At 45.1% G+C, this 19,124-nt stretch overlaps 1 protein-coding gene across 1 annotated transcript; it reads right to left on the minus strand.

Annotated features, from left to right (window-relative positions):
- Window positions 1-83: 83 nt before the first annotated feature.
- LOC122735755 (cytochrome b-c1 complex subunit 1, mitochondrial) lies at window positions 84-19,033 on the minus strand. The gene is made up of 13 exons (XM_043977508.1): window positions 18,875-19,033; window positions 15,113-15,253; window positions 13,563-13,649; window positions 12,577-12,706; window positions 9,754-9,952; window positions 8,017-8,096; window positions 7,081-7,196; window positions 5,644-5,787; window positions 4,625-4,785; window positions 4,147-4,232; window positions 2,839-2,927; window positions 1,252-1,327; window positions 84-312 (listed from the first exon to the last, which is right to left on the minus strand). The coding sequence occupies exons 1-13, from the start codon at window positions 18,941-18,943 to the stop codon at window positions 248-250; spliced, it is 1,443 nt and encodes a 480-aa protein (XP_043833443.1). The 5' UTR covers window positions 18,944-19,033; the 3' UTR covers window positions 84-247.
- Between the last annotated feature and the right edge of the window lie 91 nt (window positions 19,034-19,124).

The raw sequence follows: 19,124 nt of genomic DNA on the forward strand, positions 1-19,124 counted from the left end.
CACAGGACTTTGGCACATAGTAGGCGTTTAATAAAAATGCAGAACTGACAGAGATGCAGCATAGCATTAAGAAAAACCCAAGCTTCAACTTAAATTACTTTTATTTAAACATGATCTGAGGCAGTACTGTTCACCCAGGAAGCTGGGTGGCTGTTACCAGACAGAAGGGTTTGGAGGGAGTCTTCCTGAGCAGAGTACCTCTAAGGACCTGGATCTCACAGCTCCCACCCTCGACTGGGTGTGGCCCCTAAAATCGAAGCCAGAACATGCCACTGCGGATCCGGTTGTAGTCAGGGAGCTGTTCGACGGGACCTGAGGGAGCAGAGCCGTTAGTTAGCCTAAGGCACTGTCTGCAGAGACCCACTGAAGGGCTTGTCACAGCTCTGCACCCTTCCCTCCCCACCCAGCACAGGACACCTGGCCTCAGGGATGATCAACAGGCCTTGGAAGGAGTGAATGAAGCGGGTGAGCTGCCTGAAACGTGAGCCAAGAGGGAAGAGAATGTTCAGCTGCAGGAGGCAACGAGCCTGTTCCTTCAAGCTCAGAGCTGGCACCACCCTGTTGTCCCCCATCCCCAACCATGACCTAATTCTCCACCCCTCTAAGACCCACAGTCCTATGTCCCTACCCAAGAGCCTTTCCCCTCTGCACAATGCATCAACCTCAGGGGCCTTCTTTACCTCAGTACAGTGGGAAAGACCAAAGTTACCCCTTAAAAAGAACCACGAGGGAAGGAAATCCACCACCTGATCAGTGGGAGAGGGAAGGGAGCTGCTGGGGCAGGTTTTCTGTTGGAACTCCCTTTGACTGACAAGCAAACATGTCAGAGCAGCATCCTGGAACTGAGTTGAACAGGGAGTGGCCAAGGCAATGGGAAGGGCAGGGATCCCTCCCTCCTTTACTTGAGGGCCCTATTTCCTCTGCCCAAGATATAGAACCTCCCGCAAGGAGGTGGCTTTTAGGCCCACGACTTCCAACAAGATTGCCTTTCTCTCTGTTTGAATCTGGAGAGGCAGAAATGTGCCTTGGTCCAAATGATGGAGAAAAGAAAGGAAGTCATTAATCTGACTTTGAAAACCTGGCAGAAATTCAAAGGGGAAAAAAAGCTAAGACAAATACCAGGCTCCTCCTCTTTGTAAACCCACACCCAAATGAAGGAAAAGAGCCTCCTTAACAAAAAAATTCCTAGTCCCAGCCCCAGTCAACTGCTTGCCTCACCTGAATGGAGATGAGAGCCTATAAACTACTTACCCACTGCAGCCACTGCGGGGCACTGGTCATACAGGTACTTGGAGCAGACTTCCCGTATAACACTGGCATCAATCTCCTAGGAGGAGCAAATGTCAGATGGGCAGGAAGTCAGCGCTGAGACACAAGAGACAGGGGTTCACCCACACAATAACAAGGTTTCAAAATCAACAACACATTTGACCCTGAAATTTTCTTTGCCAGTTTCTTTGCCAAGACAGTTTCTTCTCTTCACAGTAAATACCCCTGAGAGAGAAAGCAGAGGATGCTTTAAAACTGCCTAATTAGACTAATTGCTACCAAAAGAATTCCTGGTAAGCACACGATGAAGAAAGTGGAATTCAGCATGTCTAGATGAATACAACAGCAGAGACTACTCTAAACATGTTTCAATGCAGAGACAGTCGACTAGAGGTTAATGCATCAATTGTTCTACCACCCTCTGGTCTGCTCACTGTTTCCTAGCCTCTTGTGTCCACACAAATAGCTACCCCATGGACTCCCTGGGCCTCCTACAACCACTCACTCCCTCTGTTCTTCTCTCTTACTGGCCCCTCCATGCTATCAATTACTGAGGTGAGGAGTCAGGAAGTAGTAACTCACTTACCCAACCCCTCCCTGGCCTCCTGAGCACCTGAGGTAAGCTACCATTAGACACTTCTGAGTCCTGGGAAACCTTAAGGAAGGCTTGATTATAGAACAGAGGGGATACTAAAGTAGCAGCCTCACTTAGAACTGAAGCTCTCTCTCTCGACCCATGCATTCGAGCAACAGCAGCAGATTGGGAAACAAAGGAAAGTGGACAGCATGCTTCTCTAATGAACTCCGGAAGGCATAATTATGTCCAGAATTATCTACAGAACTCCAGTCCCTTCCCCCCACCCCCAAATAATTCAGCTGCTGTGGGTCCCAGCAAATCTGGCTTGCAGAGTTAGAGCTGACTGAAGTCCAATGAATCACAGGAACAAAGTGTTTATCTGTCCTTGGAAGAGGTGCCCACAAGGTTCCAGCTGGAACTTGCCCAACTGACCACCTCAAGGAAGAGTGGAAGAAATCTCATCTATGGTCACTGCAATATTAAGCAGGAAGAAAGGACTGCTAACTCCTTCAGTGACCTCAACTGAAAAGCAAAGCACAGGTAGTCAGTAAACTGGGCCAATTTCTGAGGAAGGTCTAATTCAAGTGCTTTTCTGGGCTCAGGTTCACAGGGTTCACTGCACAAAACCCACAGGCTTTTGAAGATTGGCCAAGATAGCATACCTCAGGCTGCCTGCAGTTCTTGGCAATAGGTCTTATGCCCAGAGAGAGAACAGGAATGCAAACTCCAAATCTGCACAGGCCCTGGAGTGCCTGCACGTGCCTATTCTGTGCCCACTAATGCAATGGTGCCAATTCTACCTTTACCCTCATCCTATTAGAGGCAAAGACTGATCTCTTCCACCCTGCTGGGCCAACAATCCATAGCCATAGAGATAAACAGAAGAAACACCCCCCCACCCCCCACCCCAATCCCAAAGCAGAGTTGTGATACTGGAAAGAAATCTGTCTCCAAAAGTAGCCCATAGTCCTCCCACCCCAGCCTTTACGTACCGAAATCCGGCTCTCCCATTCAGACAAAGGGATGCGGCGGCCATAAGTCAGAAGGCTACGTCCAATGTCTTCACACACAGGGGTGGTACCTGCAGAAAGATTTGTTTTAATGAAAAACTCACACCTTTACAAGGTAAAGAAGCACAATGGATTTCACAGCTAGAAAATGAAATTCTACATAAATCAGGGAGTGATTTAGCTAACATTCTCTCCCCTGGGGGAAAAAAAAAAACCTTAATATTTCAAAGGCAAGGATTATCCTGGGAGCACAATGGAAGAAGAATTGGAGAACATAAGGTTCTATCTAAATGTTTCTAGCATTCAAGAGCACACAGTATACTACATCAAAGCATTGTCCCAGGATTTTCCCAAAGGAAGGCAACTATCTCTTCTCTATGTATCCTACCGAAGATGGGAAGGAAAGGTATGACCTGCTTTTCATTAAACAGGGATAGCTCAATTTTCTAAGGGTTTATTCAGATCAAGTACTTTCAAAAAAGGCAACCTGTGGCCAGTACACCAACATGGCCCTGGAGGGAACAAGCAGTATGGTCTGGCAGTGTTGAATTTGGGATCAGAGGGGCCACTCAGAACCCCATCCAGGTCACTAAACCCTTTTGGGCCTCAGCTTAATCCAATTCAAAACGAGGCAGCTGCACTAGATGACCTCTATAGGCCTTCCTAACTCTTACATCTACCATCTACCATCTTAGAAAGGGTTTGTTCACATGGATACAATTTCATCATTTTAGAGGTACCAGTACAGAATGAAACTTCTCCTTGATTCTTTTTCTACCCACAACTACATGTATCAAGGCTTAGCATCGCTGCCTTGGATCTCCTCAGTCCTAAAGGAGACCCCAGCACTCATGTCTGCTTTCCCTTCTCCAACAGAATAAAGAAGGCATTTTGCCTATAACTTCTGTGAGCTCTTTGGTATATCTTTCTTCACATTAGCCTCATTAAGTGAGCAAGCATTATGATCCCCACTTTATGTATCAAGAAAAAGAGATTCAGAAAAGCTAATGATTTGCTGCCAATGGTCACACATCTAGAGCCAGAGCTCAAGCCCTGCTCTCTAGACTGCAGTACTCTCTTCATCATATTACACTTGAGAGATGGTCCATAAAATCTTGTGATCACAGCAGGGGCCAACCCTCTGAGCAGTGGAAAGAGTGCTGAACGTGGGAGTCAGAGGCCCTCATTTCCACAGCGTGTCTTCTTGTCTCCTTCTCATCCCCACCCCCTCTGAGATCACCCAAATTCAGACGCAGCAGCAAAGCTCTAGTCACCTTCTAACAGACCTACCATCCAGATGAGACACCAAAGCATTTCTCAGGATGTTTTTCCCCCTCATCACCTCACTTTCAGTGGCACTGGTACACAGACGCATCCTAGACAGGAAAGTTTCTGTCATTACCCATAATCAACTGCACACAGACTCTCAATCATCCAAATGATTAGCACCACTTTGAACTTTTAGATGGAAGGACTTCTATCCCTGCTCTGAGACAGTGTAGTGTACTAGAAAGAACACTGGCGTTGGACTAAGAAGACAAAGTTCAAATCCCACCCCATGATACTACCTTCAGCAAGTCATTTTACTACACTGGGCCTCAATTTCCTCATATGTAAAATGAGGGGTGGAGTGGGTAAAGAAGAGGGATTCTATGAATGAGAGCTATGCAGAGCTTTTTAAAAAGTCGTCTGCAAACCCTGAGGTCAATGATGAACTTGCAGCCAGAGGCAAGCTCTAAGAACTAGCCGCTTCTCAGAAGGGACTTACCACTGGCCCTGAAGGAAGAAGACCATATCGTCTATGTTCATTTTATCAGTGACAAGGTGGATACCAAACAGGCCAGTGTCTGAGTAGCAGATGTTGAAGGTCTGGAAACTCTGGCAGAGCTTGTTCGACACAGAAACAGATGCCAGGGGACTCGACTGGTGCTATAACCAAGGAAGATTGAGCATCACCTTCATGTTAGCCCATTCTTTAACCAGAAGTCACAAAGTCCAACCCCGTACACTAGAAGAACAGAAACACCACCCCGTGACAGCCAGAGCTCCCGGACAACTAGTGCTCACCACCCTCTGCCCCCTTCCCAGGACTAGCGTCTATAGGAAGGGCAGCCATAGCCCTTCCCAGTCCCTCCGGGCTCCCTAACCCTCTCTGGTAGCAGACCCAACAGAGAAGGGCCATTTTCAGTCACTGAAACCTGAAAAAGGGTCTCACCAAGAATGCCCAAGTCAGCATAAAAGCAACAGGCACTCGTGCCTACTCACACTTCCCAAATCAGAATACATCCTACACAGTTCCTTACATTCTTCCTTCCTAAGGAGGCTTTCTTGCTAGTTTTCCCACCCTCTGTAGCCCTCCCCACACCACCTGCCTCTCTTGGGGGTTCCATGTTCCCAAGCACCACACGGGCTTCTTAGGAGAAAACTTTATCCTTTTATATGCCACATTCTGAACCACATCCCCAAACAGGTTTTGATTGATAATCAAATTCAATACAAGCTCCATTTGTATGAAAAAAGTCAAAAGGGCCTAAGTAAATTAACAACAAAATTTCCCCTTTATACAGTATCTGCCCAGGAGCTCACACCTTTGTCCACTCTCCCCATTCCAAACACACACAAATCAACCCAGGATTATAGAAGGGAAGACCTTCTACACAAGCCCATCCTCGTGCTTATCCCCCCTTTCTCAAGCCCTTCATGGCACCCACTCCCTTGGGAGCCCTTGCCAAAAGCCAGGGCCTTACAAGCACTATCATCCCCCCCTCCCCCCATCCAGGTCCTTACCACGCCCCCTCCATAGGTACAGTCATAATGACCAATGATCGAATTGGCTACTGAGAGTGCAATATTATCAGGGTTGGCCCAGCCTGGGCCCTCAACTGCAAGAGCCACATGAGCTAGAGGCAAAGCATCATCCCGGTGACGGATCTGCAACAGAATGGAGGGGTCAAAAAGAGGTTCACAAAGAGATGTGGTCTCCAAAGCACATTCTGGAGTGATTATTTGAGTGTTCTCTGGGATGAGCAGGCACACAGCTTTATGTATTCATTCCACAAGCACTATCCCCTGTGCCAAGTCTTATCAGGGAAACACAGAAGAGAAGACGAAGGCCTTGCTCCCAAGGAATTCACAAGCAGGGTGGGCAATGAGGGATGAAGGAGGAAGAAGTCAAACCTGCCTTCCAGGAACTCAGTCTAGACTGAGGATCAGAAGACAGATCGGGGGAATGGGGAGAAATTAACTTAGGGGGGAAAATTCCATCTTCATTCCCCATTCTTTAACTGAAATTTAGGGTTTCTTTAATTATGGACATAAAAAACAAACATTATTCTGAGAAACGGTCCATAGGCTTCACTGCACTGCTAGGAGTTCCATGATACAAAAAAATTAAGAACCCTGGTCTGGAAGGAAGACTATCCCATCCAACTGGCTAGGGGATGGGTCTCTGGTTGCAGTCTTGCCCATGGTTACTGTGGCTATTCACAAACATGATCCCCAGTGGCAAAGGCAGAGCAATGATGGCCTTGTGCTGCTGCAGTCTGTGTCTGATAAATTTGAGCCTTTTGGTTTTCTTGCCAAATTCACTGTTTTTCAGCCTGAAGCCGCTGACCAAGGTCTATGTAGAAGTCACCTTTTAAGAACCACCTTGTTGTTCTCTGCCTCTGGGAGTTTAACAAGAGCCCCCCCCCCCCCGAATAATTAGCCAAATTTGGACACAGGCTTATCATAAGTGGTCTGGGGGGAAATAAATTGGGCAATATATTTCTGCAGTACTTCAAAAGACCCATGATGTCCTCAAGTGTGGCCGTTTATTTCCACAACATAGATCACAATCCCTCCATGGCACAGTAAATATCTTCGTAAATTAGTGTGGTCAAAACAATTCATGCCCTTGAGACCAACTTTGTGGTGATAAGCTTCTACCTTCAAGAACATCATATAATGGGGCAGCTAGGTGGCGCAGTGGATAGAGCACTGGCCCTGGAGTCAGGAGTACCTGAGTTCAAATCTGGCCTCATACACTTAACACTTACTAGCTGTGTGACCCTGGGCAAGTCACTTAACCCCAATTGCCTCACTAAAAAAAAAAAAAAAAGAACATCATATAATGAAGAAACAAAGGAAAACTCCAGTGGCATAGAACATATGGATAAAATAATGAATTAAATATCCCCCAATCCTTTTCTCTGAGCCTAGGAAGTGCCTGTTTGAAGGGCATACCTCACTGCCTGTGAAGCGGCAGGATGAAGGGAGAGGCACAGCATCATCAGTGTATGTCATGGGAACACTGCCAAAATGCTGCTGAGCAAGGTCCACTAGCTGCTTGTGCTCCACACCTGGTCAGGGAAGGCAGAAGAGGTAGCGTGATGTCCTCCTCAATGCTGTGATCCTTCAATGACCTTTGCTACATACCCAGACCCCCAGCCTATACCCCAGAGGAGACAATTTGGTATGAGTCACAGAGTCACAGACCCAGACAAGATATGGAAAGACACTGGCTAGAAAAGCACAAATTCCTCACATCAGGAAAGGCCACTTTCTATGTAAAGCTGACAGAAGATCAAGTCTTAAGAAAATCTCAGGCCTAGATTCCTTATGATATGCTCTTCTTCCACAGAACCAGGAGAAACCAAGCCCCTGAGAGCACAACCAAACTCCAGCACACATGTAGCTGGATGCTAGCTCTACTTCCAACCTTCATTCTTGAGTCCTCCTGCAAAGTGCCCTCAGCTAATCCACCTGAATGCTGCTGCTCTGTAGGTAAGCCTGAGAAAGGGACAAACTAAGGCATGATAGGGAAGAAGCAAAAAAACAGGGAAGAAAATGGGTACAGGCCATGAGGTGACTGAGGGTGAAGGACAGCAAAGAGTGTGATAAGGAGAAGGGAGGGGCTCCCAAAGAAAGGAAGAAAGGATGGGAGAAATAAGGTGGCAGAGTAGGACTGACAGGGGTAAGATGGAAGAAAGGATACAGGATAATGAGTGACCTCCTAGTCCTTTCCTTCCTAAGCACCACAGCCCTCACCAGCCTCCAGATAGAACTGCCTCACCAGCCTGGCAAGTGCTACAGATGCCTCTATCGGTGCCCTTTCCCTGGCCTTTGCTTTCTATCAGGCCTAGCTCCTGAGAAAAGGAGGAGGCCCGCTTTCACACTCACCTCCTGCAGCAGCCAGCACCATTCGAGGGGCCTTGTAGAAAGTGTCAATAAATTCAGCCAAGTCCTGCCTGGACAGTCTCCTGGAAGGACAACAACAAGTTCAACATGTGAGAACCATAGAAATCTAGAGCTGGGAGTGACCGCAGAGGCCATCTGGTACAACCTCATCAATTTACAGATAAGGAAACTGAGGCCCTGGGAGGTTCAGGGACTTGTCCAAGGTCACACAGGTAATTAAGTACCAGAAGTGGGATTTGAACACAAGTCTTCTGACTCCAGAGCCCATAGATACTCTTGGAAAAACATGCAGGATAGTCTGGGTAAATATGGGTACACAGTACTCTAATACTAATGCCAGGTTCAAAAGAGACCCGGGTAGAACCCTGACTCCAATGCTGGATGAAAGGGCCATATCATCTCCAAGAGTCTCAGTTTTCTCATTTATATAAGAGAGACAATAATAAGTGCACTATATATACCTTAGAGGGTTGTGTTGTGAGGAAAACATTGGATAACTATATATATGTAACTTTCTCCCCCAATTACACATTAAAACAACTTTTTAAACCTGTTTTTAAAGTTCTGAGTTCCAAATTCTATCCCTCCCTCCCCCCTCTCTGAGACAGTAAGCAATCAGATATAGGTTATGCACATGCAATCATATGGAAATACTGGCTAACTTTAAAGCCCAATATAAATGGTAGGGATGGGGGCAGCTAGCAGCTAGGTGGCACAGTGGACAGAGCACGGGCCCTGGATTCAGGAGGACCTGAGTTCAAATCCGACCTCAGACACTTGTCACTTACTAGCTGTGTGACCCTGGGCAAGTCACTTAACCCCAACTGCCTCGCCAAAAAAAAAAAAAATTAAATAGTAGGGATGGTGAGAAGCACATTACTACTACCATTATTATAAACTTGACTCAAGGCTGGCTAGGAAAGGGACAGACTGAAGCTGCCTGCTCCAGACCCATGCCCTCACAGGGTTCCAGATGGCAAAATTGAGCTCAGTGTAGCCCCAGGACACTCTCTCCAACCTATTTCCTCCTCCCAGGCCTTCCTCCAGCCTGATCACCAGGATTTAAACACTCACATCAGCAAATAACCGGCTACTAGTTCTACATAAGGTACACAGCCAACACATCAGAACTCGTACATCCTTATAGATGTCAGAGTAGTCACAGCATCAAAATCTGAATTGAAAGGGATCTCAGGGGCAGACTGGGAGGCTTCCCAGTCCAGTCTTTATATGTTACAGATAAGAGCAAGGTCGCCAGAAGGGAAGAGGCTTCCCTTTTGGAGGCCATCCACCTATTCTAAGGTCAATGCCCCTGTATAACATATGTGTGGACTCCTCTGAGCACTACCCTCAGAACGCAAACCTTTATCCCCCAGCCTTATTCACCAGACATGGCTCTGGACGACTTTGGCCGTTTGCAAATATCCAATCCACCTTTAAATGCCTAAGATTTGCTCCAACTGAGGATAATCAAAAGAAGGTGCCAAAGGCACTGAAGAAAGTTGCTCCAATGGCCCGGAACCATATTTCTGGACAATCGAAGCAGTTAGAATGAGTGCATTTCCCCCCCCAAAGGGAACCCTCATTTAGACATACATTGCTTCAGGCACATCTGCCATCTTTGCCTGGAAAAGGTTCCATGTGTGGTCCTACACTGTCCCCGCCACCCATGATAAAGTGCAGAGCTCTACACACAGCCCCTTTGCAGTGAATTCTCACCTGGCATTCTCACTGGGTCCTTCCACAGCCTGGGCAAGGGGAGTGCCTTGGTAAGCAGTGGCATGAAGATAGTCAAATACCACATCCCGCAAAGAGCTGTCATTTTCCTGCATTTCTTGGAGAATCACATTTCGCTCCTTCTCAATCTGTGAGTCCTCCAAGGTGCAGTTCTGCACAATGTCACCCAAGATTTCAACAGCTGTAAAACACACATTATGTAGAGTGAGTGGAGACATTCCTAGATTAGAGATCCTGTCAACCTGATGTTAGGTAATAGGTCAAAGAGCTAGTGTTATAGTACAGAAACACCTTGTGGTAATCACTACACATGGCACCTCCACCACCAACAGAGACATATGCACCTGATTCCCAGCCAGAACTAGATGCTGTCATCACCTATAGATATTATTTCTTTGTTTTCTTTGACATGAAAATAGATATCTATATATGCAAATTTATCTCTCATCCCCAATAATTTAGTTATAACACCGACATAAATTATCATGGGTGGAGACCCCCAAGGACAGAAAGGTACTTCAGCCACAGAAGGGCAGATGGCCCTTATAGCAACCAATGGACTAAGGAAACAATCTGAAGGAAGGTAGAGCAGAGATCCTTAGGAAAGATCACAGTTCATAACTGAAGACAGGCAAAAGGCTGGGGAGAGTCATGACAAGAAAACAAAAGATTGGTTTAGAATTAGAAAACTTAATACTGCTTCAGTTGTAATTTACAGGTAATTTCTAAATATCACAAATTCTTGTACAAATGGCAGATAACATCTTTTTTTTCCCCCTAACAAATATTCCTGATAAGAAACTTTCTTTGTGGCTTAGGTCTAGAAGGAGAAAAGGAAATAACCCAGAATATACACATTAAAGTGCTATCTAGTCCAACCCCCACATTTTACATGTGAGGAAATGGGCCCATGGTCAAATGATTTATCTAAAAGGTTATGAGTAGAACCTAAATGCTCTGACCCCTGATCCTTCTACATGCCACACTGAGAGGGTAAACTATCACTTTATTAGACTATAAACAGGGTTATTTTGTACTGTATGTGTATGTTATCGCTTTACTAAATTGTATGAAGGCTCTGTCCATGTTAACTGGACTTTGTTTCTCTTCTAATCCCAAAGACAATGTTCTAATTAAAAGAATTCAATTCAAGCAGGAATTTAATAATAAATATTTGATGAACTAAATTAAATTTTGTGGGATATAGGAAGGGAGGAAAGTGCTATGAATGATCAAGCTTGTTATAGGTTATCAATAGAAGAGAAGGGTAAAGAAGCTTGGGACAAGTTCTTCAGGCATAAAACAAGTTCTTCAAATGTTGGACTCTGGACAAATGGGGGAAATTCAGTCAGGCTCTATCAGGAAGCACCCACGGCCATGACACACAGACTCAGGGTGAGAAAGGATCTCAACAGGTCAGCTGGCTACCTCAGATCTGAAGCTTGACTCCCTGTCCCTCCCCGACTCAATTTCCCAGACAAGAGGTCCCACAGTCTTGGCTTTAATAACTGCATTAGCTGAGAAGTCACTACCTCCTTAGGCATCCCATTCTCCTTTTGGATAGTGGATTGTTGGGCATGACACCTCCCACTTCCTAAAGGGCCCCTGCCAAAGCTAGCGGTCTCTGGGATTCAACTCCTTCAAAACCTCACACACTAAACCACTCGTGCAACAAGAGACTGTCGTACGCTGCACTTCAAGTTCCCAGCCTTTGCCACGGACCTCATACTACTTCACCTCCATCATCAGTTATGCCATGATCCCCTGCAGCACTGAGATGCTGTTTGTAGATGTTTTCATGTCTCTTCCGTCTCATCTTCCTCTGAGGCAGCGTTAGGGAAGGAGGTGATCTGGAGCTCTCAAAGCACTTAGCACAGGGCCTGGCACACAGCAGGCACTTCCTAAGTCTTTACTAACGGCTGAGTAAAAGCCATGCTCAGGGAAGGGCACACTCTGGCAAGTCCAACCATGCTGCAGAGGCTTACGCATGGGCCTAATGATGAACAACATCTTTCACTGAAGGACCAGCCAACTAAACATGCACTGGTTAAGTGTGGAGAAGGTCAGCCACCAGGTGGTGAACTTTTCAGTCACAATCCCTCATCAAAAGGAAGCCAGAAGAACAGGACCTGCCTCTGATAGAGGGAATACCCATACCAGGAAAGCCATAGATTTCTGTAAGTGAATATATTATCAGTCACTGAAAGCTCCCACAGAACAGGAGATCACAGAACAGGAGATCTACACCTTCATTTGCTCGTATTTCTCCACAGTATCTAAGACAGTAGTCTAGACATTTAACCCTCAATAAATGTCTGACTGATTGCTATTAGTAACCAAGTATGTCTTTCCTGCTCCAAAAGTGGTCAAGGGGATAGCCAGCAAGAGCTCCAGATGATAGTTAGGAGATAATCAAGTTGCTTTAGACTCCTTTCACAGCACTGTAAATCTAGATCAGAAAGGACTTTAGGGGTCTAGAACAACTCCCTCATTGTACAGATAAGGAAACCATGGCCCAAAGAGGTTAAGTCACTCTCCTAAGTTTGTATAAATATTAAGTTCCAGAGGCAGTATTCAAACTGAGGCCTAAGTTGTAATTCCAAGTTTAACCTTCTTTGGACAACACCTCACTGCTCTTTATGGAGCCTTGTAGCTAGGGAGATCACAGGTTACAAATTCAGAGGTGAAATGCTCCTTGGTACAACTGAGTCTCCAAAAGACCACTGTTAAGTTGGTCTCACTGAGTGAAAAACAAACCACATCCATTCTTCCAATCCCACGCAGAGAACACAGAAGGCTGCCTACCTTTAGGAAGGTCTTTACTCATCGCTTTGATATAGTATGCGGTGTGTTCCCGAGTGGTGTAAGCATTTAGATGGGCACCCATCCTCTCTATTTCTTCTTCCAATGCTTTCCCAGGACGTTTCTTTGTACCCTGAAACAAACCAATGAGGAAGAAGAAAAGCCAAAGCATTTTAGACTGTACCACTTTAACAGCCAGAGGAGATAAGGTCCCCTGTGAAACAGCTCAGAGTAAACCATCTCCCAACTAATTTTCAAACATCAATACAAAGTCCTTTATTCCTTTTCTTCATAAAATACTGTAATACTATCTATGGCAGAAACTCAACCTGAGATCCATGAACTTGTTTTTAAATATTTTATAACTGTCTTCAATGTAAGTGATTTTATCTTGTAATCATATCTATTTTATTTTACACACTTAAAAACATTGTGTGGAGTCCAAAGGCTGTACCAGACTGACAAAGAGCTAAGTGAAATGGATGTTTAAATATATATTCTCCTTCCTCTGGTAAACAAACCATAGGAAATCCATTCTTAAGGTCTACGGTGTGTAGTAAACAGGGGTAATAAGGGAAAGAAGGTGATGCCAAATGTGGGCATCCAATTATAGTAGCAGCAGCAGAAGAGGGAAAAGGAAATTAGATTTGAAGCAGCAGATCTCTAAATCTAGGGAGACAAAGAGGCTCAAAGGAGTTGGTATCTTAAGCTGAAATTCTGTGATTGATCAGCAATGGTCAAGAGTAGTGAAAGCCCTAATAGCAAATCTTTGCTGAATATTTCCAAAGCAGAGCTGGAAGATGCAGAGAAGGTAAGCTAAATCCTGGCAGCTAGATCTCCTCTTCAGCAGAACTTCAGAATCTACCCCTAGAACTACCCTGGGCTCTGAGAGACCAGAGAAGAGCAGATTTATATGTCCTAAAAGCTACAAAATTTAAAGGTCTCTGGGGTCTATGGTTCTAGAGAACAGTGAAATAACCCATTCATACCTTGAATGCCAAGTGTTCCACAAAGTAGCCAGCACCATTGTTGGTTTCATTTTCATAGCGGCTGCCAACATCTATCCAGACTCCCACCTGGAAGAGGAATAGTAAAGAAAAACACCAGGAGCTTCACTAAAGTCTGTGGAGTTATACACAGACCTGTTCATTTCACCACTCTGTTAAAAACTCCAGTGAATAAAGTTTAAATGCTCTGCCTGGTATTTAAAGTCCCCCACAAACTGGTGTCACTAGACTCTTCAGTCTTATCTCTCACTACATTTCACATACTATTCACTAGGATCAAACTGTACTATACTCTGCTCCTTCACTGCCTCCCAGCCTTCTACCTTTTCTTACATTGCTCCCAATACCTAGAATGTCCTTTCTCCCCTCAACATATTAGGATTTCCACCCATCTTTAAAGCCCAACTCAAATTTCACCTTCTCTAGTATGCTTCCCACAATCTCTGCATTTAGCAATGATTGTTTTCCCCTCAAATCTCACATAAACTTTACTTGCACCCCAGGAGAACATGTCAAGATATTCATGGTTATCTATTATCTACTATGGAACTCAGGGTCTAGGAGGGCCTGATGACACATTATGTTCTATCCTACACATATATGTATACCCTCCTAGACCCTGAGTTCTAGGAGGATAGGAGCCATGCCTTGGCCAAACCTTTAACTTCTGCACTAAGTGCTTAGCAAATTTTTGCTGAATGCAGTTAAACTATATCAGGGTTTATACTTTGCTTGCATGGATGCCTAGGCAGGTTAACTTATTTTTCATAGGTCTGAAATTGGAACTTACTTCTATTTCAGAAAAATGAAATGTCGTGAGCTACAGAATAGATTACCACAAAAAGGCCTTTCACATACATATAAGTAACTTCTCCAGCTGAGCTGCAAGGAACTCTAAGTAACTGAGCACAAAATCTTGTACAGGGTACAGCCCTCAAATCTTTATTGATGGGGGCAGCTAGATGGCTCAGTGGATAGAGCACTGGCCCTGGATTCAGGAGGACCTGAGTTCAAATCCGGCCTCAGACACTTAACACTTACTAGTTGTGTGACCCTGGGCAAGTCACTTAATCCCAATTGCCTTACTAAAAAACAAACAAACAAACAAAAAAATCTTTATTGATGGACTGATCAAGGAAAACAAAGGTCATCAGTTGAAGAATTTTTCTCTCTTCAGTGACTCTCAGGTAGATCATCTGATTTTACATTAACAACCTAGTAAGAACTACAGGACTGATACTGGTGTCCCCATTTTACAGATGAGAAACTAGATGACTTGCCCAAGATGACAAAATGAGTCTGCAGCAAAGCCAGGACTAGAATTCAGACTTGACTCTCAACATAAGGAGTTTACCCCTTTAGTCCTATAAGGCCAATACTAGGTCAGGCACTGGCTCATCAATGATAAAGTGTAGAGGTCTTACTCACAAGCCAACCAGATGACCCATTCCTAGAGTGAGGATTTATAGGATTCCCTCTGTAACAGTAGGAAGTAATGATCCAATTTTCTAAGAAACCCATTTCAAACTTACTGTGCAAGTAGGTTGGCTGGAGTCCTCAGAAGCCACCCGGAGCCCATTGTCCAGCGTAGTGACCTGTGTTGCTGGAATGTTCTGGAGAGTCTGAACAAAGGTGGCCGCACTACGAGTTGTGGGAAGCTTTAATAGAGAAGGCTGAAAAAATAACCTGTCATTAGAACACAGGCAAAGCTGACAACATTGACCTCAGTCATTCTTAAGCCAACAAATACGACCCACTTTCTCTTCCTGCCTGACTCCAAAACCTAAGGAATGATTTGATAAATGTGTCTCTAATGCTATCATATTTTTTCTCTCTCCCATAATGAATGCCTTTGGGAAGACAGAGCCCGCATCCTTTAACAGCCTCTCCCCTGAGCTCTAAGCACAAGGATGTGTATCAAAATTTGATTGTTTGAACACCTCTCCCATGGCTCAGCAACCCAAAGCAGTCTCCAGGAAGTCCATTTGAGACAGTCTTGGCTTGAGTACAACAGAGTACAGAGAAAATGAAGAAAAGGGGCACATAATGACTTTCACAAAAATAATTCAAGAAGTCAGATCACTTACAAACAACTCTCAATTTGTTCTCACGATACTGAACAAACAATAGATTAAAATCTAGAGATAATTTAAAATAATTCATTGTAGACCAAACTTTAGCCTCCTCTTTTCCTACCTTAATTTTATTTTTTTTCCTTTCAGGGCAATGAGAGTTAAGTGACTTGCCCAGGGTCACACAGCTAGTAAGTGTCACTTGTCAGAGGGCTGATATGACCTCAGGTCCTTCTGAATCCAGGGCCAGTGTTTTATCCACTGCGCCACCTAGCTGCCCCCCCCACCTTAATTTTAACAGGGCTGCTAACAAGTAACAAACTAAAAGGCTCAAGCAACTATTCTCATAAAGATAGCATGATTCTTGGACTCAGAAATTCAAACTAGCCACAAGTCCATTCAAGAGGGTCTACACTGGCCACCCTCTGATCCACAGTCAACAAGTTTTTGGAAGAAAAAAAATCACAAAATTTGAGAGTTGTCAAATATCTCAGAGGCCATCTAATCCAACCTATACCCAACAGGAACCCCAACTCTAACATATCTAACAAATAATTATCCAGCCTCTGTTTAAAGACCTGCACTGAAGGCTAAATGCACCACCTATAGCGACAGTCCATTGCCATTTTTGGACAGGTCAAATTGTTAGTTTCTCCTAACATCAAACCTAAATATGCCTCTTTGTAGCAACTTCTACACGTCTTTCCTGGTTCTATCCTCTGGAGCCAAACAGCAAGTTTTATACTCCCTTCTCTACAAGATATATACTTCAAACACTAAGAGACACCTATGTCGAGGGCAGGGGTACAGTGGAAATGGGGTAGGGGTGCAGCTACATGGTAAAGTGGATAAAGTACTGGCCTTGGAATCAGGACTCATCTTGAGTTCAAATCTGGCCTCAGACATTTACTGAAGAAAATGACAGGCCACTACAGTATCTTTGCCAAGAAAACCGCAATAACTCAGTAACAAAAGGGAAGGGGCTGTCTCCATACATATATATATATATATATATATATATATATATATATATATATATATACACACACACACACACACACACACACACACACACACACACACACACACACACACACACACACACACTCTGATCGTTCTCTTCTACAGGTTAAAAATGTCTAATTCCAGGGGGGGCAACTAGGTGGCGCAGTGAATAAAGCCCGGGGCCCTGGCTTCAGGAGGACCCGAGTTCATATATGACCTCAACACTTGACACTAGCTGTGTGACCTTGGGCAAGTCATTTAACCTTCACTGCCCTGCCTAATTATAATAACAATAATAATTATGTCTAATTCCTTCAACTGATTCTCATGTCATGTACTCAAAGTTCTTCACTATCCTAGTTACCCTGTTCTGAATACCCTCATACTCCTTAGTTTATCCATGTCCTTCTTAGACTAACAAATCTGAAACACAATACTATATATGAAGTGTGCCTAAAGCAGGGTATAGAGTACCTCTCTATTCCCAGATTCTATGCCCTCTTAATGCAGACCAAGATCACGTTGTTATTTTTATTCCTATTGAACTTCATCATGTTAGATTTAGCCTGTAAAGATTTTTTTTGGATCCTGACTCTCTTGTCTAGTTTGTTAGCAATCCATCCCTGTGTTTCACCTGAAATTCTGATGAACATGTCACATATGCCTTTATCTTAAGTTATGATAAAAATGTTAAAACCAGGACAGCTAGGTGGCACAGTGGATAGAGCACCATCCCTGGATTCAGGAGTACCTGAGTTCAAATCTGACCTCAGACACTTGACACTTACTAGCTGTGTGACCCTGGGCAAGTCACTTAACCCCAATTGCCTCACCAAAAAAAAAAAAAGTTTAAAACCACAGGGCCCCCAAGTTCACAGGTGCTCAGTAACTATACTCTCTATGCACCACAGCACTGGTTTCCAAAGTAGAGCATAAGGCCTGGAAGGTGGACCCTTTGGTTGGATTTTTTAGTGAAGTCTTCATAATTATCTAAGGTGAGGGCTGATCTAAGGTGATAAGAGATTACCTTGTACAAATCCCTTATTTATAGATGAGAAAACTGAGGCTCAGAGAGGTCTAAGTTCACATATTATAGTTAGTAAATGGCAAAGAACCAAGGACTCCTACAATTCCTGTAGATTTCCTTCTACTACACTAAACTGCTTGTGTATTTTCAGGTTGCAGGCAAGTGTTTTGGCCTCAGTTTCTAGCCTGAATTAAGTACAGTTTGGTAATCCTCAAAACTGTTTCATTCAAAGGAATACCATGTACCTACTACTTTATGTAGGGGCTTGAAGTCTGGGTTTAAATGTGAAGGAGAATGGACTAGGTGGGTCAGGTAGCTCCCCAGGGTCACCAGTCCCTCCAATTAGGGATAAAAAATCTCAAATATCAACTCCAGTGACTGCCATTTTTTTACTCCATTCATGCCTTCCTCCTAGAGCTCGTGGGTCATAGGAGACAGTAGAGTGTGAGAGGTGTGTCTACTCTTCCTCCTAGGATAGGAATGGGAACATCAGAAAACTGTACTTCGAAAACCAATGCTTGTCCAAGGGTAAGAAGAACATCTCCCATTGCTATCGCAAGGTCATCATTGTCGGGATTTGAAGCCAGGCCTACTCCTGCCTCCAATGCAAATCCAACGCTCTTTGCATTACACCACACTACTAACGTCCATTTCAGGGTCATGACCCCTCAGGTTTCTACAGGCACTTTCTGGTGTGCAGCAGCACCTTTTCCCAGGTGGGGTGAACAGTGTCAGGATTAGTACACCCATCTGGAAGATGGGGAAACTGAAGCTCGGAAGGGGAGGGCGACAACTCGCCCAAGGCAAGGTCTGAACAGGCTCCAGACTCTGGCAAGAGCTCTGACCCTACTCGGCCCTGCGTTTCAGCGTAGAGATCCCTCCCCGAGCAGGGCCTGACCGCCTGGTCTCGGACACTGAGGGCTCCCTCTCTGAGCCTCCGGCCTACATCTCCAAGGTCACCCAGGCCTTTCTTTCCCAAGGCTCCCATACTCCTAACCCCTGCCGTGCCGGGCGCTAGCCCCGCGACCTCCTCCCGGAGCCGGCGCGAGGCCCACCCGCCCATGACCCTGTGACCTTCCCGCTAACCCAACTCCGGGAATGCTCCCGCCCCGCAGCACCCCCTTTCAAGTTCCCTTTATCCCCTCCCACACCGGAACGTCAGGCTTGAAAAGAGAAGGGTGAGGCCTCACCGAGCCTCGGGCGCGGAAAAGGGCCCGAGCCGCTGCGCCGCCGACCCGGCATACAGATGAGGCTGCCATCTTCTTCCCTTCCTTTCCTCAGGCTGGGCAGAGCATGCGCGAAGACCTCCGCGAGATGGCCTTCGGCTGGGACAGCGCATGCGCCTTCTTGCCCCGCCCCTTTTCCCTCTCTCGCTGTCTATCCCTTTCTCGCGCGTGTTCTTCTTCTCTTTCTCCCCCTCTCTCCCTCCCCCTTTTCTCT

Source organism: Dromiciops gliroides, chromosome 1 (assembly GCF_019393635.1).
Source record: "Dromiciops gliroides isolate mDroGli1 chromosome 1, mDroGli1.pri, whole genome shotgun sequence".
NCBI classification, from domain to species: Eukaryota; Metazoa; Chordata; class Mammalia; order Microbiotheria; family Microbiotheriidae; genus Dromiciops; species Dromiciops gliroides.

What these genes read in the sequence shown, in the direction of transcription:
- LOC122735755 (XM_043977508.1), bottom strand. Translation starts at nt 18,943, where the DNA reads ATGGCAGCCTCATCTGTATGCCGGGTCGGCGGCGCAGCGGCTCGGGCC. An exon ending in GGACCCAGTGAGAATGCCAG is followed by an intron (nt 8,097 to 9,753) that starts GTGAGAATTCAC and finishes TTGTCCTTCCAG; the next exon opens with GAGACTGTCCAGGCAGGACT. An exon ending in GTACCTATGGAGGGGGCGTG is followed by an intron (nt 4,786 to 5,643) that starts GTAAGGACCTGG and finishes CCTTGGTTATAG; the next exon opens with CACCAGTCGAGTCCCCTGGC.